This window comes from Anolis sagrei, chromosome 1 (genome assembly GCF_037176765.1).
Source record: "Anolis sagrei isolate rAnoSag1 chromosome 1, rAnoSag1.mat, whole genome shotgun sequence".
NCBI classification, from domain to species: domain Eukaryota; kingdom Metazoa; phylum Chordata; class Lepidosauria; order Squamata; family Dactyloidae; genus Anolis; species Anolis sagrei.
In genome coordinates this window covers 81,103,542-81,120,965 of record NC_090021.1, presented here as the reverse complement: position 1 = coordinate 81,120,965, position 17,424 = coordinate 81,103,542, and the positions used below count along the sequence as shown (strand labels likewise).

The following is a 17,424-nucleotide window of genomic DNA, read 5'->3' as shown; positions in this document are numbered from 1 at the left end:
ATTTTATTATGGGCTGAATCTCTCTTATCCAGACATTCAAAATCTGAAATACTCCAAAACCTGAAACGTTTTGCTGCCAGCCACCCATTTCCACCTTTGAAGAAAGGGGGTGTCCGGATGTGAACACAACGGACAAGGTATAGGGATTTTATCTTTGAAGATCCCCATCGCTGTCACCAATTGTCCAGTTATGCACGAACCAATTGTACAGGTGTGGATGATTATGGAGGGAATTAATCTCAGGCCTCAATTGTGTATAATAATATATTATAGAGGAGGCCAATTATTACTTGTAAATTAAGGTAACTGCTACCAACGTGAGATATTTGAGGTACCACCGATGAGATCTGGCTTTACAGACGCAGATTAATTGAGATGAGACAGTCTTCAACAAAAGATAACAAGTTTATTGTGTACAAAGCGTATGGTTGCAGGCTGTTAAATAACTTATAGAACTTTGAATATCACTTGGTTTGTAATACAGTCCACTCTTCCAAATAACACAGCTCGTGGCTAACTTTTACTGAGGTGAAGCTCTTTAGTGAACAACGTTTCCTACTATGAATAGCCTTCCAATTTGGTCCTTCCTTGATCAAATCTCTGATCTCTAGCCCTTCCTTGACTAGGGATCTTAACAAACTTCCTTTAGTCTTCCTTGACTAAAGAAACTGGCCAGGTTTTTCTCTTCAGCCCTTCTAGACTGAAAACCCTCCAGCTGCTAACACACACCTCTCTCCCAGGCTCTTTAAGCCTCCACACTCACTCACATACCACACTCTCTGCCCCTTTTCCAAAGACACATATAACTTTTCCTGCTTGGCTCCGCCCACTTCTCACTCTCCTGAGCTAGCCTGCCTGGTCTCCTTGGCAACGCTCACTGTGGATTCAAACCAGATAACTCTAGTTTTAGCTACTGTTACAAACACAAATATATACTCTAACAGTTAAACACATACATAGTATCAATGACTTCTGCACAGGGGGCTAGTCACATATCCAATGCGCATGAAGTTTTTCCTCAAGGAGTCCTGATAGGGGAAAGGCAAGAAGGGAAGAGCAAAGACTTAACTTATAGGAGGCATCTTAGATACTTCTGCAATCACCTTCTACTCAACTAAATGAAGGGGGAAAAGATTCAATATTTTAGTTTGATTATAAGTAAATATAGTGTTGGCTTACCATGTGTTTGCTGAAATAAACCTCAGCCCTGATACTGGGAGAGCCCCAGAAAACAACACTTAACCTATAGAAGGGATGTCACCTCTTTGACGGTTGGAAAGTGTTACCTTTTCTATAGACTGAACAAGATGTCTGTAGGTCTCTTTTAAGGACAGAATTGTGTGCATCATGTAACTTATGCATGTAGACAATAGGCTTTTTTACAGAGAAAATACATGGCTAGTTTAACTGAAATTAATATCTTCATTTGGCACTTGTTAATAGCTAGTTCTTGATTGTCAACCCTGTATGCCATTAATTTTTGCTGTCCTTGACTGCTATTTTGATAACTTGGCAAGGCAAGTGAACAGTGTAACAAAGCTCTGCATTATCTAACAATCTTTTCATTCTAGGTGGCAGCTGAAAAATAACACAAATCCTTGCTGCCCTCTGAATAAAATATATTTAATTCATAGTGCATACTCATGACAATCACATTGTGGGTTTATCCTTATTATTTAGAAGTAATTCATATCATACTTTTCTTCAATGGCAATGGAGAAATGAATCTGCTCTGTGATGTGGTCTGAACTTTAAATGAGCTTTGCAAGATGCAAAATCTATCCCCAAAAATGGGCACAGGATACCCCCAAAATGGGCACATTGGAAAGCTCCTTTAAACTTCAAACTAAAACTCAGACTGGATGTACTTCTGCACCGATGCAGGACCCATCAACTGCCAATGATCAAAACCCATTCATTTTGACAAGGCTACTCTAGGCAGGATCAATGTTGGATTTAGCCCAGACCCTTTTCACTCCAGAAAAATAGTTTAAGCCTGTGCCTTCAGATCACCAAGAATGAGTTGTAAACCAAAAAGTTCAGTGTGCCTCTTCTAATCCTTCCTTTAACAATTTCAAGTCAACATCATTGCAGTGATACAAAATTATTTATTTATTTATTTATTTGTTTATTTATTTATTTGGGGCTTTATATCCCGTCCTACCTCAACCTCCTCAGAGGGACTTGTTGTTTAGGAACTCCAGAGATTTGAACATGACTAATAGATTCCAATTGTAAGAAAACACTAAGAAGAAATTATTGGCTGTAAAATCTGTTCAACTGCGGAATAGCCTGCTTCAGAGTATGGTGGACTCTCCTTTAATTGAGGTCTTTACAGTGAAGTAGAGGAACACTTTAGCTGTGTATTCCTGCTTGGCATGAGGTTGGACTAGCTCAGTGGTTCTCAACCTGTCCCCAGATGTTTTGGCCTTCAACTCCCAAAAATCCTAACAGCTGGTAAACTGGTTGGGATTTCTGGGAGTTGTAGGCCAAAACACCTGGGGACCCAAAGGTTGAGAACCACTGGACTAGCTGTCTCTAAGGGCCCCTTCCAACTGGAAGATTCCACATAATTGAACATTTTTCTTGCAACAGAATAATAGTATCAATGTCATTTCCTGGAGTTTACTCAATATCAAACACCCTTCCCAAAACCCATTGTCTGAACCCAATATTTCCTTTTTATAAGGCCTCAATTAGTGTGACATTTATTCACTTGGCTCTGTTTACAACAAGTGAGATGATCAACTTGTAGTGCTTCAAAAGCTCTGTTTAAATCTATGGTGCACAGCAGAGCCAGTCAACGTGCTTTTGAGTGAACTTGAGTTTCTGGACCTATTTTAGTCTGACTTTAGATCTGGACTTAAAACAGAAGAATGCCCTGATCATTCTGTGCGATGGTTCTTGCTCACAATCAGGACAGGGAGCATGGCAACATTTCCTTGGGACTGTGAGTGGCTTTGGGTGAGTTGATCATGATGACCTTCTGACAAAGGTTTCCACAGACAACATTTGCAACATACAGTTAACATATATGAAATGGTGATGATTAAAGAGGCAATAATTGTCCATATCTACCCTAGGTATTATCTAGATGATACCAAATGGTCTAAGAAAAAATATTGTCTAGGTTTGATTGTGTTGACACATAGATAATTCTATTTGGAGATACATATAGGGGAAAAAGCTGAAGTTATCTCAGCTTTATTTGCCTACTCATTTCATGAATCCACACTGCTGAGACAAGTCCATCCTAATTCCAGTAAAAGACAGTCAACATTTTCAGTTTGAGAAGAAAGACGTTTTTTGAAATTATGCTGAAGGTTAAACCATCTGCAGAGTGAAATGACTACAGATCTCATAAATTCCATCTAAATAGAACACGTTCAGTCCAGTACAAAGACATGTATAAGCCCCATGGATTTCGAGGGTGCCTAAGTACACGTGACAATGCATTAGGAATGCGACCAATAAATTTGTTCAGCCTGAAAAACATTAATGAAATCCCATGATGTTTGCTGCTCGGCAAATAACTATGAAACTAAGATGTTTTGCCAAACTTTCTGTGAACCTAACAATAACCTAACAATTTACATCTGTTATTTGTTCTTCCTTGACTATTCAATATGATTTCATCTACAATGAGTATATCAGATCAGCCGGGGAGGGGGGCATGTTGACTGAATAGCATTACAGTGACTGAGCTGTGGCATTTGTACTCTGTTACCTAATAGCCTAATAGGATTTACAGAATATATTAGATTATGAAAGAGGCCTGGCTTAACTAATTGTGTCCCAGCATGCAAAGTGGAGAACTGTAAACAGTATGTCCAGAAGAAGCCCTAGGTTTCAGCTGCAAGAAAACCCACCATGTTAAATTTGTAAATCATAAAGAAATGACATCACAAAGAACTTGGTCAGACTAAACAAATGGTGAGGAAATCTCAACCAGGAATGGGCAATGAAAATTAGGGATGAGGTGCATGCACCCCTTTTTGTGCTCTCACATAGGGGTCTTCTGTCAACGGGTGTTATCAGCACAGTACAGCCCTCCACAGGCCGAAGTGGGGAGTCCCCGCCAAAACATATGAGGAGATTGCCCACTCTGGTTTAAAATGGTGTTATTTAAAATCAAGACTTGAAAAAAAAATTACTTTGCTGTACTGCAGCTCCCACAATTTCTCAGCCTGCTCTTTTTCTCCCAATCTTGGTTGGGAATTTTTCTATGTCAACATGAAACAACTGAGTGATAGTTTGGCTTGTTGAGAGGTAAGGAGGAGGAACTGCCCTACCAAAACAACCCTTTTATCCCAATTCACAATTTTCTTGCATCTGCTTTCAAAATTATTTTAAAAACCTGATAACAGGTTTTATTCAGCCTAAGATTTGTTAATACTGCTGAGACATTGCTTTTCTGATACAAACAGCAGCTGAATTAAAATTGAAGTTCCATAGAGTTGTATTAATATGTCATTATATTGCCTGGCAACATTCATCTCAATTGTCATAATTCTTATAAAATTTGTTTAGACACATACAATACAATTTGTTTAGATTTTGTGTATTAGCAAAGAGTGTGGGAGAGATGAAGTTATTAATTCAAAACCAGAAAGTTTCATAAAGTAATGTTTCTAAGCTTTTCCAGGCACATATTCTCCAATACCACAGAGCATACAATACAACTACGAGCGATAACATTTTGTGTTACCATTTCCCATTATTTTACAACACCACCTTTATTGTTCAAGGTTTGGAAAAGTAACTTTTTGGAGTAAGGTAAAGGTCAAGGTTTTCCCCTGACACTAAGTCCAGTCGTGTCTGACTTTGGGGGTTGGTGCTCATCTCCATTTCTTAGCCGAAGAGCCAGCATTGTCTGTAGATACCTCCAAGGCCATGTGGCTGGCATGGAGCACCATTACCTTCCCGCCAGAGTAGTACCCATTGATCTACAGCTAGGTTGGCAGAAGCTGTGGCTAACAGTGGGAGCTCACACCACTCCCCGGACTCAAACCTGCAGCCTTTTGGTCAGCAAGTTCAGCAGCTCAGTACTTTTAAACTACTGTGCCACCAGGGACTCCAACCTTTTGGAGTAGAATTCTCCAAATTTCCTAATCTGTATTTTCACTTCTTAGATCCTCTGGAAAAGAACACCTCTGAATAGGGTTATTCTTAGTTTGCATTTGCTAAAATCACCTACCCAGATTATTCCTGCCCTTATCACTTCTCCATTTGGATAGTGATAATAATCTTACTGATATCAGTGGTGTTTGTTCTTGTATATGTGATGCCTCAGAAGACCTGAAGAGATTTGCAGTTGACTTGCAAATGCATGGTTGCAATCAGTTCTTATTTACATGACAGGCAATTGACCAATCACACTTGAGATCTGACTCACACAACCTATATCTAATTTCTCCTTGATGTGACATTTATTCTTATCGGGTATTGTTGGATAGAGTGGGGGAATGGTAAGAGGAGCAGCACCAGCTGTAAGCTGCACATTTTACGTTGTTCATTGAAATTATACATAATTTTAGCTTGCTCATTTGCAGGCTGTTCCTTGCTATTCCCCATTTGAAAACTCTTTTGTACTCAATACGTCTGATGCATCTAAATAAATATTATCCATAATAACCCTATATCAATCTATTACAAAACCAGGAAAGCAGGCACTTTATTTAGATTTAATCCCCAGAGCAAACATCTTGCATCACAGCTGATGTTCTATTTCTCTGTGTCTCTCTGATTCTTTATGACACAGTGGAACTATAACCTTGACTCAGCAGAGATAAGATTATGAAACCTGCTATTGCTCATCTTCTCTGGAGGATCATAAAGGTGTGCATGAAAAGCCCTTGGCCTTAGCACTCCAAGGAGACTTATTCCTTGAAAGCATGATCTAATCAGGGACTGGAAAAGAGATACTATGTCAGATCATGGAAATTATACTAGAACAATGGGATTTTGTCATCAACCTATTGAATTAAAACTTAAACTGTGTTTAAGTCAAAGTGAAATGACAGCTCTTAACTCAAAATGCTCTTAAGTTGGGATGCTTTTAAGTCAGGGTTCCACTGACAATGTAATGGCAATTTTTGGGATTGAGCAAAATATAATTAACTCATTTTCACAGGACAAAATGATCAAATGCAAAAGATAGAAAGAAGAGAAAGAGTAATGTGCGAACTTGAGAAATGACAAAGATTCCCAGATTTCTAGTAGATGACAAATGGTGAATAGTTGTCTGATATTACATTAATAATTTGTATTTATTCCACATATATTTGCCTCGGTTAGCTATATGCAGTTTAACACCTTTTCATATATTTATATAGCACAGTGGTTCTCAACCTATGGGTCCCCAGATGTTTTGGCCTTCAACTCCTAGAAATCCTTACAGCTGGAAAACTGGCTGGGATTTCTGGGAGTTGTAGGCCAAAACACCTGGTGACCCACAGGTTGAGAACCACTGAATCCTGCCATCCTTTGATCTTCTCCTGTCTCCTCTTCATACCAGCCAGCTGTTCTCTGTTTGGATCCTTAGCTCAACATTCCCTCAAAGTGTGCATCCAAAGAAGGCATCCCATGTGGTACCATAGTATATGTAGTGGAGAAGGGAGTTAGCTGATTTTTTATATTGTGTTATCACAACTCCGATTAAAAATACAGAGGGGAATCCAAATTCAGGGGGCAGGAAGCTTTGGCATGCAGAGGGAAATCCAGAAAATTGCAAAAGTGCCAGCCAATTTTTTTCAAAACTAGATCTTAAGGAAGTAGCAGCTGTTGCCCCCCCCCCCCCTCCACCCATGTCAGTGTGACAATGAATTTTTTTGGTCTTTCATTTTGAAGTTTGAAGGAGTTTTTAATTCAGTAGTTCTCAACCTGGAGTCCCCAGATGTTTTTGGTCTTCAACTACCAGAAATCCCAGCCAGTTTACCAGCTGTTAGGATTTCTGGGAGTTGAAGGCCAAAACATCTGGAGACCCCAGGTTGAGAACCACTGTTTTAATTGGATAGGTTTCAGCACCCCAGACATCTCATTAAAATGTGGTATAAAACCCAGAGTGAATTCATTGCACCATTGCCATGGAAGCCAACAGCTGCCAGTTACCTAAGATAGAAGAACATCACGGTCCCATGTGGGAGTGAACATGCTCAGTGGTTGGCGAATGTTGAGCAGCAATTGAAAAAGAAGGGTAGAAAATAAGTACAAGATCCCAATAAAGGTTACATGTAAAGGCTTACAACCTTTCTTTGGGCTGACGAGTCAACTGAGAACAGGAAAATAGATAATTTAATCATTTTCACATGGAAAGAATTTCCAGTCTAAAAAGAGGCCATTGGGTGACAGTAATCTACATCAAGCATCTCCACAGAAGAAAAGGCCCTCTCTCCCATGTCTTCCCACAGTGTGTTACCTTCACTGATTTCTTTTTCGTTTCAGGAGCGACTTGAGAAACTGCAACTTGCTTCTGATGTGAGAGAATTGCCCATCTGCAAGGACATTGCCCAGGAGATGCCTGGATGTTTTTGATGTTTTATCATCCTTGTGGGAGGCTTTTCTCATGTCCCCACATGGGGAGCTGGAGATGACAGAGGGAGCTCATCCGCGCTCTCACCGAATTCAAACCTCCGACCTGTCGGTCTTCAGTCCTGCTGGCACAAGGATTTAACCCTGTATGTCCCCGTATGAGAAGATGGAGCTGACAGATGGGTGTTTACCCCGCTTCCTGGATTCGAACTGCCAACCTTTTAGTCAGCAGTCCTGCCAGCACAAGGGTTTAACCCATTGCTCCACAGGGAGCTCCTGCCTTCACTGATGGGGCACTCCAACAGATTTCAGTTTTTGGGAACACATATATGAAGTGTGGTTCTTACTCGGATTTCTAGGTCTCAAGTGTTTAAAGCTGCAAATGTTATTATCAGCATTTTAGATCCAGACTACATTACTATCACCAAGTCCATGGGAGGTGTTACATGATTTCTGTATGTTATTCGAATCATCAGTCTAACTATGGCATTTTGTGCTAGCTTGCAAGTCTTCAAATGGAGCCCTGCATCTGAAACAGTATTGCAATAGCAATGAATTGGGAAGGTACTAGTGCATGGACTATTCTGCCTAAGTTATCCCTGTTCAGAAAAGGCTGAAGCTGACAGAGAGGTCAAAGCTGGCTTTCAGCTCTAATTTATGAGGGAAGTAACTCCTTTGGGACTCTTACAAACATGTCTGTGGTTGTGCTGTCTTTTGGTTTGTTTTTACAAAAAGAAAGAGAGAAAAGAAAAGAATTCTTTAAATTTTTTGTAAGGTAAGAAAGTTTTGAATTTTTAGAAAATATTTAGAGATTATCAAGGAAAAGAATGATAGATTCCAAGTTTGCTCCTGCTCTCCTCCTGCATTGTCCACAGTCTTTAAAATGGCTATATTTTAAGTAAATCTAATTCTGTTATAAATTTTAAAAAAGCAAACACACAAACATGACAGTTAACTATGCCTGAAAGAGCCTTACCAAAGTACCTATTCATCTTCATGCTAATGCAAGAGGGTTGCATAGGTTATTTTCAGTGAATGCCAAAGTAGCCTTCAAACTGGTTTTGCTTGCTTTTTTCAAAACTAAGCTATTTACAGTTATCCCGATTATATAATGTGTCATCAGCTTTGTTTCGAAAGTAGGCTTACTAGCATGGACTCAGGCAGCATATACTTTATTAGCAATCCCCACATGGAGTAATACTCAAATAAAAATGAACATTTAGTGTGGGGGGAAAATTACAATCCCTTTAGCCTATTTAGGGACATATCTGTGCAGTAACCTCCCAGCTTCCCAGTCCAGCAAATTAGGGCTAAACTAAGGAAAGGGCTGCTATTCAGAGGTGTTTTGCACACATGCTTCCAAATTCAATCCCTTGTGTCTTCAATAAGAGCTAGAAAAGCACCTGCCTGAAATCCTTCTAAACTGCTGACAATCAGTGTAAGCCATACCCTCCAAAATTTCACAAATGAAACCAAAATTTCACAAATGAATACATGTGACCAAGCAACAACAGAGTGTTGAGCAAGAAGCCAAATGTTATTAAAGACATAGACCTGACAAACTAGGAGAGGCAACAGCAATTTGATTTTGCCTGGGCCTCTGAGAAAGGACAAGATTTATTTATTTATTTCACAGTTTTCTATACCGAGCTTCTCAACCTCATTGAGGGACTCAGCCCGGTTTCCAGCCATAAAAAACATAGATCTCTCCATTTTCTCCCCCCTCTCTCTCTTGAGTTGAATGCAAGCTACTTTTGCAATTTTAACTGTCTGTGCCAAAGGAAGCAAGTGGGAAATGGATAGAGAAACTAAAGGTGCATGCACACTGCAGAATTAATGCGGGTTGATACCACTTTAACTCAATGGTTCAACATTTTTTGGCAGAGAAAGCTTAGTCCATTATTATCGTACAACACCCATAATCCAACAACACTGAGCCATGGCAGAGAAAGTGGTATCAAACTGCACTGATTATACAGTGTGGATACATGCTGGAGTGATTTTCCTCCTCATCCCTCCCTTCTCCTCCCATGTCATTTTCCCACACCAGGAGGATGTAAGAAGAACCTTTATGGAAAGCCTGGGGTTTGGGTGGGGGAGTGGAGATGAAAACTCATGCTGAAGCGGGTTATTTAAACCCGCTTTAGTGTCTGGGAGCGCCCTGGCAATGTTCCTCCGTCAATGAGGACAACAACACTGTCAATATCAGCAGGCGAAGCAGCAAGACCCTAAATTGGTGTATAGAATCAAAGAGTTGGAAGAGTTCTGGTCCAACCCCATGCCAAGATGCAGGACAATTGCATTCAAAGCACCCCTGACAGATGGCCATCCAGCGTTTGTTTAAGAGCCTCCAAAGAAGGAGCCTCCACCACACTCTGGGGCAGAGAGTTCCACTGCTGAACAACTCTTACAGTTAAGAAGTTCTTCCCAATGTTCAGGGACTGAATACCTATTGTGGGTCAAATTGCTCATGCCTGCCATTAAGGATCATAATAATCCTTCTGAATTGGAACAAATACTTGAGAATGGAAAACAGATTAGACCTATCTCACCCACCATTGTCTTCTTCAAATTGGAAGCAGACTTTTAAAAGAAGAAAACTTTGTTGTTGTAGGTTTTTTCGGGCTATATGGCCATGTTCTAGAGGCATTTTCTTCTGATGTTTAGCCTGCATCTATGGCAAGCATCCTCGGAGGTTGTGAGGTCTGTTGGAACTAGGAAAATTGGGTTTATATATCTGTGGAATGTCCACAGATATATAAACCCAATTTTCCTTGTTCCAACAACCTCTGAGGATGCTTGCCATAGATGCAGGCAAAACATCAGGAGAGAATGCCTCTAGAACATGGCCATATAGCCCGAAAAAACCTACAGCAACCCAGTGATTCCAGCCATGAAAGCCTTTGACAATACGAAGAAAACTTTCTTTGTGGTAGTGCTTGAAAACGAGCATTGTTGATCATGTGGAGAGCTTCCATGTACAGAGGGTCATTACTCCATCATGTTGCCCTCCATGCAAGCAAACACACACACACACACACACACACACACAAGAAAAATGGGAAGCTAGGTTGCTTCTAGTGTTTGAATGCCAAAATGAATGGGGTGATTCATTGATCACATGATTCCTTGTATCCAGATGCTGGAGTGCAGTTGAGCTAAAAGCTCCTGCTCTGTGGTTGGTGACAGAACTGTGATTCATTGAAAGAGCACACTTGATCCCCAGGATACAGCTTATACAAAAATTGCCCTGACACTGCCATTCATGTATTCCGTTCTCAGTTATACACTGGGGAGCTTAATGTGCACTTAATATACACTTATTGCTCATTTATTGAAATAGTCACATGCAGCAATGAAGATTCAAGTATCTGACTGAAACAGGCCATCCGTACCATATCCTCATTAAATCCTCTATGAATGACCTCATATCACCAGTCTTTTCTATTTAAACTGCAATTGATAATCCTGTCCCTTTATTCGTCGGCATGGCAATTTTGGGAGGATTACATGCCTCTTGACAAACACATATAGCAGTATCGTATGTTCGAACTTTTCGCAGATGTAAATTGGGATATCTGTGGCCTAACAATATCAGATTGTAGTCAAGATTGCAAAATGACTTAACCAAGCAACTGAAGTATGCCAATGATGAACAAAGATTCGGGGGGGGGGGGGGGAGTGAGAAACCAGGGCTTTTTTAGAGCAGCTGAAAATGTGAAATGGCAGAGGATAGATGGGATTGTTCAGGGTATATACCATGGAAACTATAGGAATAGTTTCTTTCATGACAGGAAAGCAATGTGTGGGAATATTTCAACTCCATGAGCAGAACTCATATTCAATGTATTGTCGAAGGCTTTCATGGCTAGAATCACTGGGTTGTTGTAGGTTTTTTGGGCTATGTGGCCATGTTCTAGAAGTCCTGACGTTTTGCTTGCATCTATGTCAGGCATCCTCAGAGGTTGTGAGGTCTGACCTCACAACCTCTGACGATGCCTGCCATAGATGCAGGCAAAACGTCAGGAGAGAATTCTTTTAGAACATGGCCACATAGCCTAAAAAACCTAAACAACCCAGAGCTCATATTCGCTTCATATCTAGTGGACAGCTCTCCCATGCTGCTTCACAAGTATACATATATGCACACCAACATATGCATATATATATATATATATATATATATATATATATATATATATATGGCAGTGTGGACTCAGTTAACCTAGTTCAAAGCAGATATTGAGGATTATCTGCCTTGATTTCTTGGAGTATATGGCTGTGTGAAAGGGTCCTAGATGCCATGGTTCCTTCTTCCCTGCTCCTGATATTTGATCAGCAAATGTTATGCACCTTGAAATATAACTAGGCATGCATACTGTTAAGCAGCCCTTTCAAACTGTTGCCAGCCTGAAGAATGCAATTCTTTCCCAGTATCTTCTTTGGCTGACGCATCACCTTTTGTTGCATTTAGCCAAAGAGAAAGTAGGGAGGACTGAAAAGAAAATCACATCCAGCTAAATCTTTTCCATATGAATCTGCAAATATAATGAAAATTAGTCGTTGAAGCCTTTCATCTAGTTTGCACAATAATGCCCATGACTTACAGCTGGTATCATGTATTATGTAAGTGCCTTTTATTCCTTGAATTAATTTTTTAAAAGTTCATGAGTGAAGTAAGAGTCATAATCAACAATCAGCTTCTGCAACAGAGAGTTCATTCTAACCAATATTTTTATCCACCTCTTACTCTGTCTTCTACTTCATTACTTTTCAAATCGTCAGAGGGTGAAGTGGGGAATAAAAGTCTCTCAACAAAATCTGAATATTAGTCTACCCAGGTTTGCTTGATGCTTTTTTCATGATATGAACTTTGTTCTTTGCAAAACCTGTTTTTTTTTTCAATTCCAAAATGCAAAAGCAGGTTTTCAAAGGCTTTCATGTCTGGAATCACGGGGTTGCTGTGAGTTTTCTGGGCTGTATGGCCATGTTACAGAAGCCATACACACAAATGCTGGACCACTCTAACAACTACAATGTCTCGTACACAGAGAAGCCATTGAAATACACAAGCATGCAGACAATTTCAACAGAAAGGAGGAAACGATGAAAATAAACAAAATCTGACTACCAGTATTAAAAAAACTCTAAAATCAGGACAGTAAAGAAAGAACAATATTTAAAAAAAAAGGGGGGGGGGATTCCAGACAAGAAACAATCAGAGCCAGCTAATAATCTCCTAACAAAGGATTCCCCCAGACAGGAAGCAGCCAAGTCTTGAAGCTGCAAGGCCATTAAATGCTAATAAAGCTGGCCAATTGCAACATTCATATTTGCCTCAAGCAGACAAGAGTTCTTTCTCCCACCCTGGAGATTTATATATCTCCAGGGGTTTATATATGGACCACAGATATATAAACCCCACTTGCTTAGTTTCCAACAGATCTCACAACCTCTGAGGATGCCTGCCATAGATGTGGGTGAAATGTCAGGAGAGAATGCTTCTGGAACATGGCCACACAGCCCAGAGAACTCACAGCAACCCAAATGAATTTTTTTTAAAAAAAAAAACAGGTTCAGTCTACTCTTTTTAAGCACTAAGAAATTGCATATGGCAGTTTATTAACACAGATGCCATATTTATTTTATTATACTTACAGCCTAACTATGTACACAATGGAACCTGTGTTTAGAGAGAATTTTTAATGCCACTATTCTATTTTGCTGAAGATAAGAGCACAATCTATGTGTGGGTCTTTTTAAAATTAACTCCCAGGTAGACAGAAACGAGGTTCTTAGTTCATACAGATTTTTCTTCAAAAAAGTAATTCCAGCATTTCCAGTTTTCTGCCTCTCAGACATTTGCACTATATTTGTCATCACCCCAAGAGAGGAGATTCATAGCCCAAGACATCTGGAAGATGCCAAACCAGGGGATTTAAGTAATCCCAGACAACTCACCTGTCCTGCAAAGTTTCTGTTTTATGCTTTTTTTTTTTTTAAAAAAAGCACAGACCGTATCAAGGAACAAAGCAAAGAGTATGACTTTATTTTCATTACCAAGCACAAAACAACCTACAATTTCCAAGGACTATTATAATGCTCCATTGTCACATCATGAGCCACAACAAGGTGGGAGGGCCAGGTTTGTTCAGCTTGGTTGCAATTCTAAGAACACAGAAAGCTACCTAAACCAGTGTTTCTTTATCTTTAATCAGTACTGTTTTGTCTACTCTTGTTGGCAGCTATTCTTCTGGATCTTATGCAAATGTCTTTCGCACTAGCTGCTCCTTGATGCTTTTTGGATCCATATACATCGCACATCTTTAGCAATATTATTTCACTTTAACTACCACGGGTCCATCCCATTGCATCCTAGGACTCTCAGTTTAGGGAGGGACACCTTGAATTCTCAGCCATAGAAGTCCAGGGCCTATCCAGAATACAACCCCAGGACTCCATAGGATAGAGCCATGGCAGTTGTGTAATGTGGACAATGGGAAATACCTGAAATTGAATCTCCTGGGATTTTCTGCATGTAAAAGATGGGCACTTCTTTTACATGCTAATGAAGCTCCCTCAGCTCAGAGAGTGTGTCAGCTTCAGCTCCCCATGCGGGGACATGAGAGAAGACTCCCATAAGGATGGTAAAATATCAAAACATCTGGGCATCCTCTGGGCAATGTCCTTGCAGATGGCCAATTCTCTCACACCAGAAGCAACTTGCAGTTTCTCAAGTTGCTTCTGACACACACACACACAAAAGCTAATGAAGTGAAACCATAATAGTAATCAGGCTCTGAGATGGTCCAGCATAGAGCCTTTGCCTGAAACCTAGCAAGTCAAGTCAACTTTATTTATACCCCGTCCCATCTCCCTTTGGGGACTTGGGGTGGTTTTATTCCTCTCTGCAGTCAGGACATGCCGAAGACCAGGATGAAGATTTCATGAGTGCCCCACCCTTTCTAGGCCCAGTCCAAGATATTTTGTTTCCTGTTCCCTCAGTTTAGAAATGTTATTTTTTATGACATGTCCCCAAAATTCCCAGCCAGAGTGGTTATTAACTAAGCTAACTGGGCAATTCCGAGAGCGAGCAATAGTCTTTAAGCATAAATTTCACAAAGAGCAAGATCGTTTCTCCTGTTCCACCTCATGTACAGAAGCTATGTTGAATGTTCCTATAAAGTTCTTTTAATTCGGATGTTGAGGCAGCAGACCAGTTTAATTGTTTAGAACACATTGTGTGACAACAAATTTCTATTCTCCAATGGAGAGGGACATCCAGATAATTGGAGGGGGAGCACGGTTTGGCACAGTTGGGAAGTTTCCACACTACTGCCCCTAGCAACACCTTCTATCTGAGGCAGTTGCCTAACTCTTCCTAACTGTAAAGGTAGCCCTGATACCTTTAATAGCAATAGCTCGTATCTATTATTAGATTATAAGAACCACAGCCCCTTTCTTGTAGAAATGTACTGTGTGATGTTTATTTTGGTAATGGAATGGAGATGGACGTGTGACTCACATGCTCATACAATGATGAGTCTAGACTTACATTGCAGCTTCTGTGGCCTTCCCAGGAACACGACTCTGTGTCCTGTGGGACAATTCCTCTCTGAAAAGTGTGGTCACTGAAGCACATCTGGCACAAAGGCGCTTCAATGTCAGGCTCTCCTTGAGGTATATGCATCACAGTGGGCCCCGGATATTTGAGGCTACTTGTCTGATGTTTTTCCATGTTCACCATTGGGCTCTTGATCCATCTCCGTACCTGTGGAAATAAAAATAAAATAAAAACATTATCTGATATCTGTATTGTGCCTATTCTGATACCAGCTCTTTCATTTGAAGCACGTATGAATAATCAGCCTGTTGGAATGAGCTGCATTTGGGCTTGGCTTTGAAGAAATTGTATAATAATTATCCAAAACTCCAGCTGAAATGAAAGAAAGAGAGAATAGACTAAGTCCAACCAATGCTTAACTTTACAAAAGTCTTATACATTCAGACTAATTTATTTATATCATTTACATCCCACTTTGAATACAAGTGTTTGAAAAAGCATTAAACAATGCACCACTTTTGAAGCATTAACATTAAAACAATTAAAATCCAGAATGCCTCCCATATCAATGGGACTGGTACTCTAGGCATTTACCGGGTAGTCCATCATAACTCTATGGTATTTTTTGGACCAGATGCTCTTCATTGCAATGGGGTTACTACTGTCTGTGGCAGGCATGTAGCCGGGGGGGGGGGGGGGGGCTCGAGGGGCTTCACCCCCCCCCCCGAAATTCTCATGGTGGTTCGCGAAAAGGCCTTACTGGTGCATTATTTAAACTGTTATGTTTATTCATACCATGATCTGATCACCATACTCAATATATCCCATATGCATGGGGGTATTGGGGTAATGATACAAAAGGTTTGCTAGGGTAGACCCTCTTTCACTCAGACTCAGCCCTCCCCCCCGAAACTCAGCCCCCCGAAACGAAATCCTGGCTACGGGCCTGGTCTGTGGTTTCACGTATCTATGCCAAACCTAGGAATGCCTCCCCCCACCAGATACAGAGATCATACTGTATTTCAAATACATAGTATATACTACAAATAGTACATCTAATTTGCATATCATTCTGTTGATTTTGTCTTGATTGCCTATTCAAAATAAAGACACTACAGAATCCTTTGCATGACAAGCAACATCTGATGCAACCATTATAAATTCAGTCTGGCGACTCTACTGTCTCCATATGCTGTCAGGATGAAAATCCCCTTTACCACTTCTGAGTTGCTCCAGGAACTCTTGAAAGGGAGTGACCATTCACTCACTGGCACTGGATCTACACTGTCATATAATCTAGGGTTAAAGGAGAGGATTTTGCCCTATCCAGAAATTCAGAAGAAACAAAGAAGACACGAGGCTGGGTCTACGCTGCCATATAATGCAGTGTCTGATCCCAGATTATTTGTATTGCACTGGATTATATGAAGACTATATGTGCCATATAATCCAGTTCAAAGCAGATAATCTGGGAACAGAAACTGGATTATATAGCAATATAGATGGGGCCTGAGATGGTCCTAAGTATGGTGGGAATGGTGTGTCCCTCTAGATGTTTTTTGGACTCCAAGTCCTAGAAAATCAACCCAGCATTCCAAGTGAGTTGAGGTGCCATCCAACAACACAGGAATTCCAAAAGTTGCTTTCTACTCCAGTTTATGGATCTGGTCAGCTTCCTGTTCGATAGGGCTAATTTTGAACAAAGCTATTGAGAGCTAATGTCAGAACCCATTATGACCTATAGTCTGTGTACACAAGATATATGTAGCATCCCAGCTTTCCTTGTCTCTCTGATTCAAAAGATCCTTATCCACTCCACTGAAAAACCCAACTGCATTCTAACTCTGCTCCAGATTCTTTTTTTTAAAAAGATGTATTGTTGGATGTGCCTATGGAATAGGGGATAGTCTTAAACTATTTTACAACAGGGCTGCTGAGCTGGTCTTTGGTTATAGCAACTGCGCCCAGGGGGTTATGTTACTATGTTGCAGTAGAAACAGGGAGGAGTCATGTGGCATGTTAAAATCTAACAGATTAATTGTCACATAAGAATTTATGGACTAGGAAAATCATCACTGAATGCATGGTGTGTGATCCAAATTTCAGGTATCTGCAGAACACACGTTGGTTCCTGTGCTGGACACGATGCAACTTAGCATAGGATTTGGCATGGTTTGTTTATATCTAGTACAGCCAGAGTTGTGTTTTGAAAGAGGAAATTAACTGCTTGATGAATCATTGAGCCTATTGTTTGTGCTGGGAGAGGACAGCATGGCAACTGGTTGCCAAGGATGCATGGTAAACAAATATTAGGAAACGCAGGTTCCACT

General features: G+C 40.4%; 1 protein-coding gene across 1 annotated transcript in view; it reads right to left on the bottom strand.

The window, feature by feature from the left end:
- The window catches only part of SGK1 (serum/glucocorticoid regulated kinase 1), a 99,264-nt gene that overhangs the window by 42,395 nt on the left and 39,445 nt on the right, over positions 1-17,424 (bottom strand). The window contains exon 2 of the mRNA XM_060753409.2: positions 15,086-15,301. Within this exon, the coding sequence (XP_060609392.1) occupies positions 15,086-15,301 (216 nt within the window). The remainder of the gene's footprint in view (positions 1-15,085; positions 15,302-17,424) is intronic.